At 48.7% G+C, this 12,095-nt stretch overlaps 1 protein-coding gene across 1 annotated transcript in view; it reads right to left on the minus strand.

Annotated features, from left to right (window-relative positions):
* Positions 1 to 563: 563 nt before the first annotated feature.
* The window catches only part of ADISSP (adipose secreted signaling protein), an 80,781-nt gene continuing 69,249 nt past the window's right edge, over positions 564 to 12,095 (minus strand). Inside the window, exon 5 of the mRNA XM_063136059.1 lies at positions 564 to 622. Coding sequence (XP_062992129.1) covers positions 564 to 622 — 59 coding nt within the window. The remainder of the gene's footprint in view (positions 623 to 12,095) is intronic.

Below are 12,095 nucleotides of genomic sequence, written 5' to 3' on the forward strand. Positions count from 1 at the left end.
AGAGTTGGAAGGGGCCAATAAGGCCATCGAGTCCAACCCCCTGCTCAATGCAGGAATCCACCTCAAAGCATCCCTGACAGATGGTTGTCCAGCTGCCTCTTGAAGGCCTCTAGTGTGGGAGAGCCCACAACCTCCCTAGGTAACTGGTTCCATTGTCGTACTGCTCGAACAGCCAGGACGGTTTTCCTGATGTCCAGCCGCAATCCGGCTGCCTGTGACTTGAGCCCATTATTCCGTGTCCTGCGCTCTGAGAGGATCAAGAAGAGATCCTGGTTGTCCAGCTGCCTCTTGAAGGCCTCTAGGGCGGGAGAGCCCACAACTTCCTTACGTCATGGGTTCCATTGTCGTCCTGCTCTAACCGTCAGAAAGTTTTTCCTGATGTCCAGCCAGAATCTGGCTTTCTATACCTTATCCTGGGCACCTCTAATTAAAAGGACCCGGGAGTAAGAGATGGGGAAGACCTTGCCCATCTGCTGGTCAGAGCAGTGAATGGGGGCTACCTAGACCAATGGTCCAACTTGGGGGAGGCAACTTCTTGGGGGTTGATTTCACAGACCAGGAAATTATTCGAGGTTATTGATCTCGCTATTGGCTTCGGTGGTAACGGGGACCTCCATGTTGGCTGTGGACGAACAAACAATGAGCATGCTGGCTGGGGGATGATTGGAGTTGTAGTCCAATACATTTGGAAGGTGCCAGGATAGGGAAGGCTCTCAACTGCATGGACATTTGGGTTCCGCAAGAAAAAAAATGCTGGAACAGGATTCCACCGACAGGTGGCAGCAGAGTAATTCCTTAACCCCTTCATGCGCAACAACTGTCTCTAGTAATAAGAGGACTGATGCTGTGCATTTGCACCATAGATCCAGGACAAATAAGAGGAAGGACTTTTTCACTCAGCGCATAGTTAAATTATGGAACTCACTAACACAGAATGTAGTGATGGCCACCAATTTGGATGGTTTTAAAAAGGGGTTGGATAAATTCCTGGAGGAGGAGGCTATCCATGGCTACTAGCCCTGATGGTTGTGTGCTATCTCCAGTATCCGAGGCAGTAAGCCTGTGTGCACCAGTTGCTGGGGAACATGGGCGGGAGGGTGCTGTTGCACCATGTCCTGCCTTGTCGGTCCCTGGCCGATGGCTGGTTGGCCATTGTGTGAACAGAGTGTTGGACTAGATCAGCCTTTCTCAACCTGGGGCGCTCCAGATGTGTTGGACTGCACCTCCCAGAATGCCCCAGCCAGCTGAGAGATTGGGCTGGCCGGGGGGGGGGAAGGAATCCTTCCCAGGGCTGCCGAGGGAGGTCTCATGAGGTCAGTCTCCAATTTCCAGTGTTTACAAACTAGGCACGTCCCCAAAGCGAAAGCCTTGTCCGACTCCTGACATCCTGAAACGTCAGCGTTTGTAGATTGCCAAAGGGTGAAAGTCACGTAGGCAGAAAACAGCAGCGGGGGGGGGGGGGGGTGTCCAGCCCATCCAGAACCTTCTTTCATGCAAAGCAGGGACTCTACCACTCAGCTACAGCCCTCCCAAGCGCTGGGAATCCAAAACATCTGGAGTATTTATTTATTTATTTATTTATTACATTTCTATACCGCCCAATAGCCGGAGTACACCAGGTTGGTGAAGGCTGGTTTAATACCACCAGATGTGGTTTCGGCTACTACTTTTAGGCCAATTCACATGTTGCCAAGTATACGAGGCAGTAACCCTGTGTGCCCCAGTTGCTGGGGAACATGGGTGGGAGGGTGCTGTTGCACCATGTCCTGCCTTGTCGGTCTTCTCTATCCTCCCAGAGTGCAGGACCTCCTGCTCAATGCAGGAATCCACCCTAAAGCATCCCTGACAGGTGGTTCTCCAGCTGCCTCTTGAAGGCCTCCAGGGTGGGAGAGCCCACCACCTCCCTACGTCATGGGTTCCATTGTCATACCGCTCTAACAGTCAGGAAGTTTTTCCTGATGTCCAGCTGGAATCTGGCTTCCTTTAACTTGAGCCTGTTATTCCGTGTCCTGCACTCTGGGAGGATCAAGAAGAGATCCTGGCCCTCCTCTGTGTAACTTTTGAACAGTTACTCATGGAATGGGTCACCTCCACATCCTGCAGTACTGAAACCCACGGCTCAACTTTGCACTGCCCTGACTCTTTGCGTTTTCATTCCCAGCTCTACTGACCATCTAAGGCTGACTGCTTCACTTTCTCCCACCTTCAACCCCAATGAAATCCACCACAGTTTTCTCCCTGCTTTAACATGCTAGATTTCATCGTCAGCTCATCTCAGGCGCCAACGTGAGATCCATCTGGGACTCCGAGAATCTCGGAGCTGGGACAGAAACTCTGTGAACCAGGTTCCTTTCAATGTTCCCAAGCTGCCTGCAGTAAATCTAAGAAGAGTAGCGCATCACCAGTGCAGGTCTAACATCAGATCAGAACAGCGATGGGCAGAAACTTGATCTCCAGATACTTTGGATTTCAACTCCCAGGATTCCTGATCATTGGCCATGCAGGCAGGGGCTTCTGGGAGTTTTTAAAGCACAAAACACCTGCAAGTGTACACAGTCTGCCCACGCCTGAGCTAAGGCTATTAGCTCTGTGTTCTGTTTTCCTTCAAGCCTTCTAAATATGTGGAATGAGCTCCCCAGAGAGGTCCGCCTGGCGCCTACTCTGTACTCCTTTCGTCGCCAGCTGAAGACCTTTTTATTCACTCAGTATTTTAACACTTAATTTTAACTTAAATTTAAATTATACTGTTTTAACTCTGTATTTTAACCTTATATCAATTTTGCTGCGTGGTTTTATCCTGGTTGTGCTTTTTTATATTGTATTTTGTATTTGTATTTTTAACTTGTTGGTTGTTTTATGATGGTTTTAATTTTTGTGAACCGCCCAGAGAGCTTCGGCTATTGGGCGGTATAAAAATGTAATAAATAAATAAATAAATAAATACAGGGGACACCACTCGGAGCACCTGCTTTGCATGCAGACAGTCTCAGGTTCAATTCCTAGAATTCAAGGTATCAGGGACCAGTTGGCAAGAAAGTCCTCCCAAAGAAGGACGCAGACAAGCTGGAGCGTGTTCAGAGGAGGGAAACCAGGATGATCAGGGGTCTGGAAACAAAGCCCTATGAAGAGAGACTGAAAGAACTGGGCATGTTTAGCCTGGAGAAGAGAAGATTGAGGGGAGACATGATAGCACTCTTCAAATACTTAAAAGGTTGTCACACGGAGGAGGGCCAGGATCTCTTCTCAATCATCTCAGAGTACAGGACACAGAATAATGGGCTCAAGTTACAGGGAGCCAGATTCCAGCTGGACATCAGGAAAACTTCCTGACTGTTAGAGCGGTATGACAATGGAACCAATGACCTAGGGAGGTCGTGGGCTCTCCCACACTAGAGGCCTTCAAGAGGCAGCTGGACAAGCCTCTGTCGGGGATGCTTTAGGGTGGATTCCTGCATTGAGCAGGGGGTTGGACTCGATGGCCTTGTAGGCCCCTTCCAACTCTGCTATTCTATGATTCTAAGTCCTGCCAGAGAGGAGGTCTCCGAAATCCATTACCAGCCACCCAGTAGCCTGTTAGATGTGGAAGGGCAATGGCACAGTGGCAGAGCCCCTGTCTTGCTTGCCGAAGGTCCCAGTTTCAATTCCCGGCAGCATCTCCAAGTAGGATTGGAAAAAACCCTGAGGAGCTGCTGCAAGTCAGTGTTGACAATACTAGGCTAGATCATAGAATCATAGAATAGTAGAGTTGGAAATCTCAATAATAATAATAATAATAATAATAATAATAATAATAATAATAATAATAATAATATTTCTATGCCACCTCATAGCCGAAGCTCTCTGGGCAGTTTACACATTATTGTATTTTATATTTGCCCTGTTTGAAAACGGCATTTTAGATTACCAGGTTGTAATCTGCCCAGAGAACATTCATTATTGGGTGGGTTAAAATCTACTAAATGCATAAATAAACCTCAGTTACAGGCAGTTAGAGCTTTAAGCTAAAATATGCTGGTATTTGGGGTATTTCCGCCTTGCCCCTTTTGCCATTGCCCCAACCCCCTCTTGCTTTTGAAATGCAGCCCCTGAGAGCGTCCTCAAACCGGAATTTGGCCCGTGGGTTGGAAGAGGACGGACGCCCCTGCTCTGTGCGGTAGCACCAGTGTCGTGAAGGGTTGCCAAGTCCCTGGCCCCAGTGGTTAAAATTAGGCAGACGGCTTCTTGATTCTCCGCAGTATGCCAATTGGGCAGGAGCAATTCCCAGCCTGTCCCCCCGCTTCTCTCCCACTGGAGGAACTGGGTGCCAGCCAGCTTGCAGCTCTTGCTGCAGGACACAGCACACGCTCAGGCAGGGCAGAGCAGGGCACACCACCAGAGTTGCTTCAGCTTCAACAAAGTATTCCCATCACGTCCGGCACACTGCGGAAGGTCAGTGACTCTAACTCAAATGGCAGGCGAGCACGTCTCAATCCGACATAACCCTGTGAGGCCTGGGGGGTGGGAATGGCACCTGCAGAAAGAGCCAAAACCCTTTTTTCCCACTGCGGGGTGGGCGGGGGGGGGGGGAGTAAACTACAGAGCGAACAGGAGCAGGCGAGTGACGCTGCTGCAAACAAAGTTAATTCCTTTGGGAATTAACAGGTGCTGGGGTGGTGGAGAGGCACCGAAGGGAAACTTTTAGCACACAGTTAACCTATTCAGCCAGATCCTAGCCAGGGTCCGACAGCAGCACCTTCCAGGAAGGAATACGATTCCTAGCGATGTTGGCAGGTTTCCTCCTCCTTCCCAATCCTCTTTCCTTTCGTGCTGTGCCTTTCAGATTATAAGCATGTGGGCAGGGGCCGTATTATGCCTTGTTTCTTACCTTTGTAAACTCCCTTTGGAGCCTCTGTGGCTAAGGACAGGATACCAATGTTATACATGGTAAGCCCTTGAGCTGTGTTGGATTGCATGTCCCATCATTCACAGCCAGGTTGGAAAGGCTGGTTTAGGCAGAAGCCTGGGACTGCAGAGATGGTTGTTGTTTAGTTACTTGGCACTGCTGGGTCCCTTTCAATATGCCACAAGATTTCTGGCAATTTGCGATACAGCTGCAGCTGTTATAGTCTTCTGTGTAGCAGATCATTTATCAGCCAGAGAACCTAAATATAAAACTAATTCAGGAGTCCTGGACAGTCTCCAGACGTTCATCTCAAGAGAGCAAATTGCCGGCAACTTTCTGCCTTGAATCCTTTGCACGTTGGAGGGTCTACCCCCACAAAGTGCAGTGGGTTTTTTTTTATGCTAGTACAAGGAGGTTTGATTTCTCCTTCTTACAGCCCAATGCCATTTCGGAGACACTTTTGAGGATCCCGTTCCAGTGGTGAGGGGGGTTGAAGGCAAAAGAGGCATGCTGAAATATCAAAAATATCTACGTATTTTAGCTTAAACTGCTTGGAGAAGGTGAAGATTTTAGCCACAACAATGCCAACCCTTTGTGCAGGATTTTTTAGATTAAGGGGAAATCACGTTGCTTTGCTTCCGGTTTCTCTTGCACAATTGTAATGGGCTGCATTACATGGGCGGAGAGGAGCAACCCCGTGATCTATAATGGAAAACTTCTCCTCCTCTTGGTGCTCCTCTTGGCAGATAGGAAGAAGGCGCAAAAGGCTCCCAGGGGCCCCACCAGCACTCAGGAGAAGGTCACCCAGGAGCAGCATGTTCCAACCCTGAAGGAAAGACGCCTGCTTCTCCCATGGCCCAGAGACAGAAAGCCATGCGAGACTCCAAAGTGAGAATTTGACTAACGCTATACTACAGAGGGCTACCAGGAAAAGCAGCCAGATCAAAGGAGGCAGCTGGCAACATCTTATTTAAACCGCCATCGGCATCCAGCCAAAGGAAGAAGTTCAGAGGAGACTTATGGGGGGCACTGAAGGGCGGTGGGGGCACAATGTACAATTCCATGCAAGCTGAGGCCATAAAGGGAAACCTGTGAAGCCCAGCTTGCATTTAAGATAGCAACAAAAAATGTTTACAGCACTCGCGGCTATGAAGAGGAACTCAAAAGTACCCAGTCTCCAAACAAGATGGGGGCAACAGGTCTTCTCCAGGGGGCTTTCTCCGTACCAAGCAGAAGAAATTAGGTGGCGTTAAGCAGTTTATGTACATTAAGCAAGTATTCATAACATTTAGACAGGCTGCAAAATTCATCTGCGGCTGCTATGAACCTTCATCAGTCAGGCCTGCAAGGGGAGACATGGCAGACGTGCGCAAAATTATGCATGGTGTGGAGAAAATAGATAGGGAAATCTCTCTCTCTCTCTCTCTCTCTCTCTCTCTCTCTCTCTCTCTCTCTCTCTCTCATATATAATACCAGAACCCAACAAGATCATCCCATAAAGCTGATTGGTGGGAGATTCAGGACAGATCAAAGGAACACAGTGCAGAGTTAAATTATGGAACTCACTAGCACAAGCTGTAGTGATGGCCACCAATTTGGATGGCTTTAAAAGGGGGTTGGACAAATTCCTGGAGGAGGAGGCTATCCATGGCTACTAGCCCTGATGGCTAAGGACAACCTCCAGGATCAGAGGCAGCATGCCTATGTAGACCAGTTGCTGGGGAACATGGGTGGGAAATTGCTGTTGCACTCATGTCCTGCTGATGGGCTTCCTGCAGACAGCTGGCTGGCCACTGTGGGCGCAGAACGCTAGACTCGACATTCCTTTGATCTGATGATCCAGCCAGACTCTTCTTACGTTATGAAGTGAAGTCACAGATTTCAGTGGTGGCCCCCCAATTATGGAACGATCTCCCCAACGAGGCTCGCTTGGCGCCAACATGGTTATCTTTTCGGCGCCAGGTCAAGGCTTTTCTCTCCTCCCAGGCATTTAACAGCAGATGCGGAGTTTGTTTTTAACGGACCCCAGAACGGTTGTTTTTAAATGGATATCGTTGGTTTTATGCTTTTGATGGCTTAAAATTTTGTATACTTTTTAATGTCCACTGCTTTTAACTTTTGTAAACTGCCCAAAGAGCTTCGGTTACATATAAATGTAATCGATAATAAATAATTTCAGGGCTTTCAATCTCTTCTTCAGGCTGAACATGCCCAGTTCTTTCAGTCTCTCTTCATAGGGCTTTGTTTCCAGAGCCCTGATCATCCTGGTTGCCCTCCTCTGAACACGCTCCAGCTTGTCTGCGTCCTTCTTGAATTGTGGAGCCCAGAACTGGACGCAATACTCTAGATGAGGCTTAACCAGGGCTGAATAGAGAGGAACCAGTACCTCACGTACATCTAAAAACATGATGTGCGGTTGCTGCGAATGAGTGCGTGGTACGGCCACGCCTGTGGCTCGGGGGGAGCTGTGCGATGTGTGGAACAGTCCGAGCTGGCACCCTACACAACCCCCATCCAAAAGGCCGCTCCGAAACTGAAGTCACAGACTACTTTCTACTCTTCCTTGAGCTGTCTGTAAGGGGAGGAGTTGAACAGCAAGCTCTTGGTGGTGACTACAACTGGAGTACGTAATAGTTTACCTTTTGTAACTCTTCTGGAGGGCTGAGTTCTGAAATCTCGCCCTGTATGGCACTTTTTAAAAAATGGGAGCGGTCCCATCAGTATACCGTTGAGATATAGGCATTTTAACGTGATCCCTGGATAGCATCCAGAGGTATGATGGACTCGATGGCCTTATAGGCCCCTTCCAAGTCTACTGTTCTATGATTCTATGATCCAAGAACACTGCTGGCAATTTCACACGAATGCCTTTGCAGTCTTTCATCTCTTGTCCTTGCAGAAGGACAATAATAATAATAATAATAATAATAATAATAATAATAAAAATAATAATAATAGAAGGAAGGGAAGGTGTTGCCCTCTCGTCTAGCGTAAGGACTTAATGCTCCCATGAGCTGGGCAGATAGAATAAGCAAAGCCCTTTTGAATGCCAAGGGTCACGCCTGAATTGACGGCTGCCTCAAAGGCTATTTGCACCTCTTCCAAACAAGCCAGAAGAGGCGAGAGTTTGCGCTCTGGTGCCCAAAGGAGATCGCCAACTCCGCAACCACTTTTTATGAGCAAAGCTGATTCTGCAGGCAGAGACATTTTAGTGCCTGAGGCAGAAAATTCAATTGCAGCCCGTACAATGCTGAGAAGAACATTTCGATCCGCTGCTCTTTAATAGCTCCTCCAAATGTCTCCAGGCGTAGGCTATCACACCCAAGCAGGAACGCAGGAAAGCTCAGTTTTGCTACACGTACTTGTAGGGTGTAGAATTCAAGCCGATGCCAACCCAAGTTATTTGTACAATATGGAAGGCTTGCTGTTGATGGACCACATTGATGGCTTCGGGACAAAGGCTCTCCAGAAGCTCAGAGATCGCCCCGATTAGGGTGGTGAGCAAAATCCGGGGGGGGGGGTTCCAACCTATGCATATGTCGGCAGAGGTTTCAAGCAGAAGAATTTATTATTATTATTATTATTTATATAGCACCATCAATGTACATGGTGCTGTACAGAGTAAAACAGTAAATAGCAAGAACCCATGGTAAGGGGTCTTACCATGATCAGGGGTCTGGAAACAAAGCCCTATGAAGAGAGACTGAAAGAACTTGGCATGTTTGGCCTGGAGAAGAGAAGACTGAGGGGAGACATGAGAGCACTCTTCAAATACTTAAGAGGTTGTCACACAGTGGAGGGCCAGGATCTCTTCTTGATCCTCCCAGAGTGCAAGACACGGAATAACGGGCTCAAGTTAAAGGAAGCCAGATTCCGGCTGGACATCAGGAAAAACTTCCTGACTGTTAGAGCAGTACGACAATGGAATCAGTTACCTAGGGAGGTTGTGGGCTCTCCCACCCTAGAGGCCTTCAAGAGGCAGCTGGACAACCCTCTGTCAGGGATGCTTTAGGGTGGATTCCTGCATTGAGCAGGGGGCTGATGGCCTTGTAGGACCCTTCCAACTCTGCGATTCTATGATTCTATGATTCTAAGGACAGACTCTACAACAGGGGATGTTGGGAATTGTAGTCTCGATGGCTGCCCTAGAGTATTTTAACTCTGGAAAGGGCTGCAACTCAGTGTCTGAACACCTGCTATGCATGTATGGTCCCAGTTCAATTCCTGCCGTTCGTTGATAAACGAATCAATTCGTTTATTGATTCAGTAAACGAATCACATAGCAAGTGATGGGAGAGACGTACGTACAAAAGAAGCAACACACTTCCCGGTGGGAGGTGTTGCAGCGGGTGGTAGAGCAGCAGCCGGGGGCAGAGGAAGAGGACCATTCCTGTCTATGCCACAAGTCTTTCCCAGAACAAACTGTGGAAGGGCAGAAGCAGGATGGGGCTGCCATAATCAGGGGCAGTGTACCCTGGAATATCAGGGGGGAGAGGGAGCAGCCACTACATTCACATCCTGCTTGTAAAGTTCTACGGGCACCTGAATGGCCCATGTCAGGATGCTAGAAATGTGGAGCACTTCTCTTAGAATCATAGAATCATAGAATAGCAGAGTTGGAAGGGGCCTACAAGGCCATCGAGTCCAACCCCCTGCTCAATACAGGAATCCACCCTGACAGATGGTTGTCCAGCTGCCTCTTGAATGCCTCTAGTGTGGGAGAGCCCACAACCTCACCAGGCAACTGATTCCATTGTTGTACTGCTCTAACAGTCAGGAAGTTTTTCCTGATGTCCAGCTGGAATCTGGCTTCCTTTAACTTGAGCCCTTTAACTTGCCTCCTTTTGATCTCCTAGGGTGATCCACTGCATGCACCCTAGGGGAGATATTCTCTTTTTTTCCCCCCAGGCTTGCCTTGTTTCGTTTGGGAGCAAGGCTTCTTTTGCCCAGGAACTTTCAGATGCTTAAGGCATCATGGATGTGGCATGGTTTCCCCACCCCCCACCCACTCCATTCCACACTGCCAGCCTTTGGACTTGGCAGCCCTTCCTTCCTCCCTTCCAGGAAGACCAGGGAAGCCTCTCTTGGTGGCTTCCAACGTTTAGATCAGGAAACGAGACTCAGCTATGCAATTCCCCAGCAATTCTGGATCAAAGCATCAGGCAGCCCTAATTAATTGAGCAAAACGCCCGATTTGGATAATTGCAAGGCTGGCTCTGAACATCCCCCTGGTCTATTAGCAAAGAATTTGGGTAAAGGGGAGGGAGAGGAGAGGGGGAGGAGGGGCAGGAGAACGAGCCTACCAATTAACTACTCCACAGAGATTTGGCAGTTTCACATTCTTGAGAGCTGGAAGATCACGTCTCGTTCCGTACCGGGCTCAAGGCACGTCCAGCTCCCATGCAGGGAGAGCATAAGCAGCTGCCCTCACAAGGAGTGCAGGAAAGGGTCCAATCCTGCCCAGAGAGTGGCCCTACAAGTCCTCCGCATAGCTGCAACGGCACAGAGGACGTGAGCTGTTTTGTCTGCAACAGGAGGCAGGCGGACCTGCAAAGCTGTGACTCAGCTGGTCTCGTTAAACCTGAATCCCGAAGTGGGACTTCCTCCCATGTTGCACAGCAGAGCACTTTGGTAATTGGAATGGGAATGGGAGGATTTAGAAGCCACAGCTAGGTCGGAGCACAGCAGCCCTGGACCGAAACCCTATAGAGCATCGTCCGCCAACCTGGTGCCAAAGAAAATTGTTTTAAAATGGCAAAAGAAATCCAGCAAAAATCAACACCATGTGCTCTGTGTCCGGATTCAAGGAGGGTACGCGGGGAGCGGGGGATTGGCCCTTACAGCTTATATCCATCTTCCCCAACCTGGTGCCCTGCAGATGCACTGGACTGCAACTCCCATCAACCTCAGCCAGCATGGCCAATGGTCAGGAATCCTGGGAACTGTAGGCCGAAAACCACTGGACGCCCCAGGAAGGTGAACGTCTGGATGCCCTTTCACCAGCCGAAACCGATCCAAGGAAAAATCACAGGGCAGTCGCCTGGCTGAGTTAAATAAGCAGCCTTGCCACCCGCCACCCACCCCGTCCTGAAGGCAGCGGTATTTTCAAAACAACCAACACTAAAATAAAAGTGAGGGGGAAGGAACTCTGAATGGAAAGACCCAAACCATCACCAGCATAGCTGTGGGTCCGGAGGACGTACACCGGCCAGGGGAGTTTAGTAGGCAGCTGTTGCAGTCCAGCAAGCCTAGAATACCCGATTCTCACGGGTTCACCTGAAGCGACACCAGCTCCCCCACACCGTCCCCGTGTACACTTTGATCAGAGGAGATCCTCCGTCATGGCAACTGGCGAGGTGGCCTTCCCCGTCGTGACATCCCACGCAGGGAGAGCTTACACACACCACCACTCTCCCTGGCAGGCCAATGAGGAGTGGATGTTAAATTGCTTTTCCAGCACCAGGTGAAGACCTGTTCATCTGCCCAGGCTTTTACTAGGCAGGGAGCTTCATCATTTATTTATTTATTTATTTATTTATTTAGCACCAACAATGTACTCATTTGTTTGCATTTCTGTTTTTGCCCTCTTGATTTAATTGCATGATGTTATTTGGTAAGTTTGCTTACGGTTTTATTCTAAAGCTCAAATAATAATAATAATAATAATAATAATAATAATAATAATAATAATAGCATTAAAAGGACAACATAGAAATCTACCAAAGAATCAACTGGAACAAAACCTGTCCTGCACTCCAGATGCTGGGGCAAAAAAGAACTGGGGTGGATGGGATTTACACACACCCACATACTCACAAACAAAGGTTCAGTGACATTCTCCAATGCAATTGAATAGCTGCTGTGCTCTCCTCTGGAAAAATACCTGTCCTCCACCCAACATTAGATGGCCTGAACCTTACTGACCGAATTCCTGTATGACGTGCAAGGTGATGGCTGCATTTCCCCACCCCCACGGGTTGCCTTTCAGAAAAGTGAGAATTGCATGTCAAATTAAATAAATTTGGAGGCTGCTCTAATCTATCCTCATAGAAGAATGCAGAAGGATGCAGACAAGCTGGAGCGTGTTCAGAGGAGGGAAACCAGGATGATCAGGGGTCTGGAAACAAAGCCCTATGAAGAGAGACTGAAAGAACTGGGCATGTTTAGCCTGGAGAAGAGAAGATTGAGGGGAGACATGATAGCACTCTTCAAG

Source organism: Elgaria multicarinata, chromosome 10 (assembly GCF_023053635.1).
Source record: "Elgaria multicarinata webbii isolate HBS135686 ecotype San Diego chromosome 10, rElgMul1.1.pri, whole genome shotgun sequence".
Taxonomy (NCBI): Eukaryota; Metazoa; Chordata; class Lepidosauria; order Squamata; family Anguidae; genus Elgaria; species Elgaria multicarinata.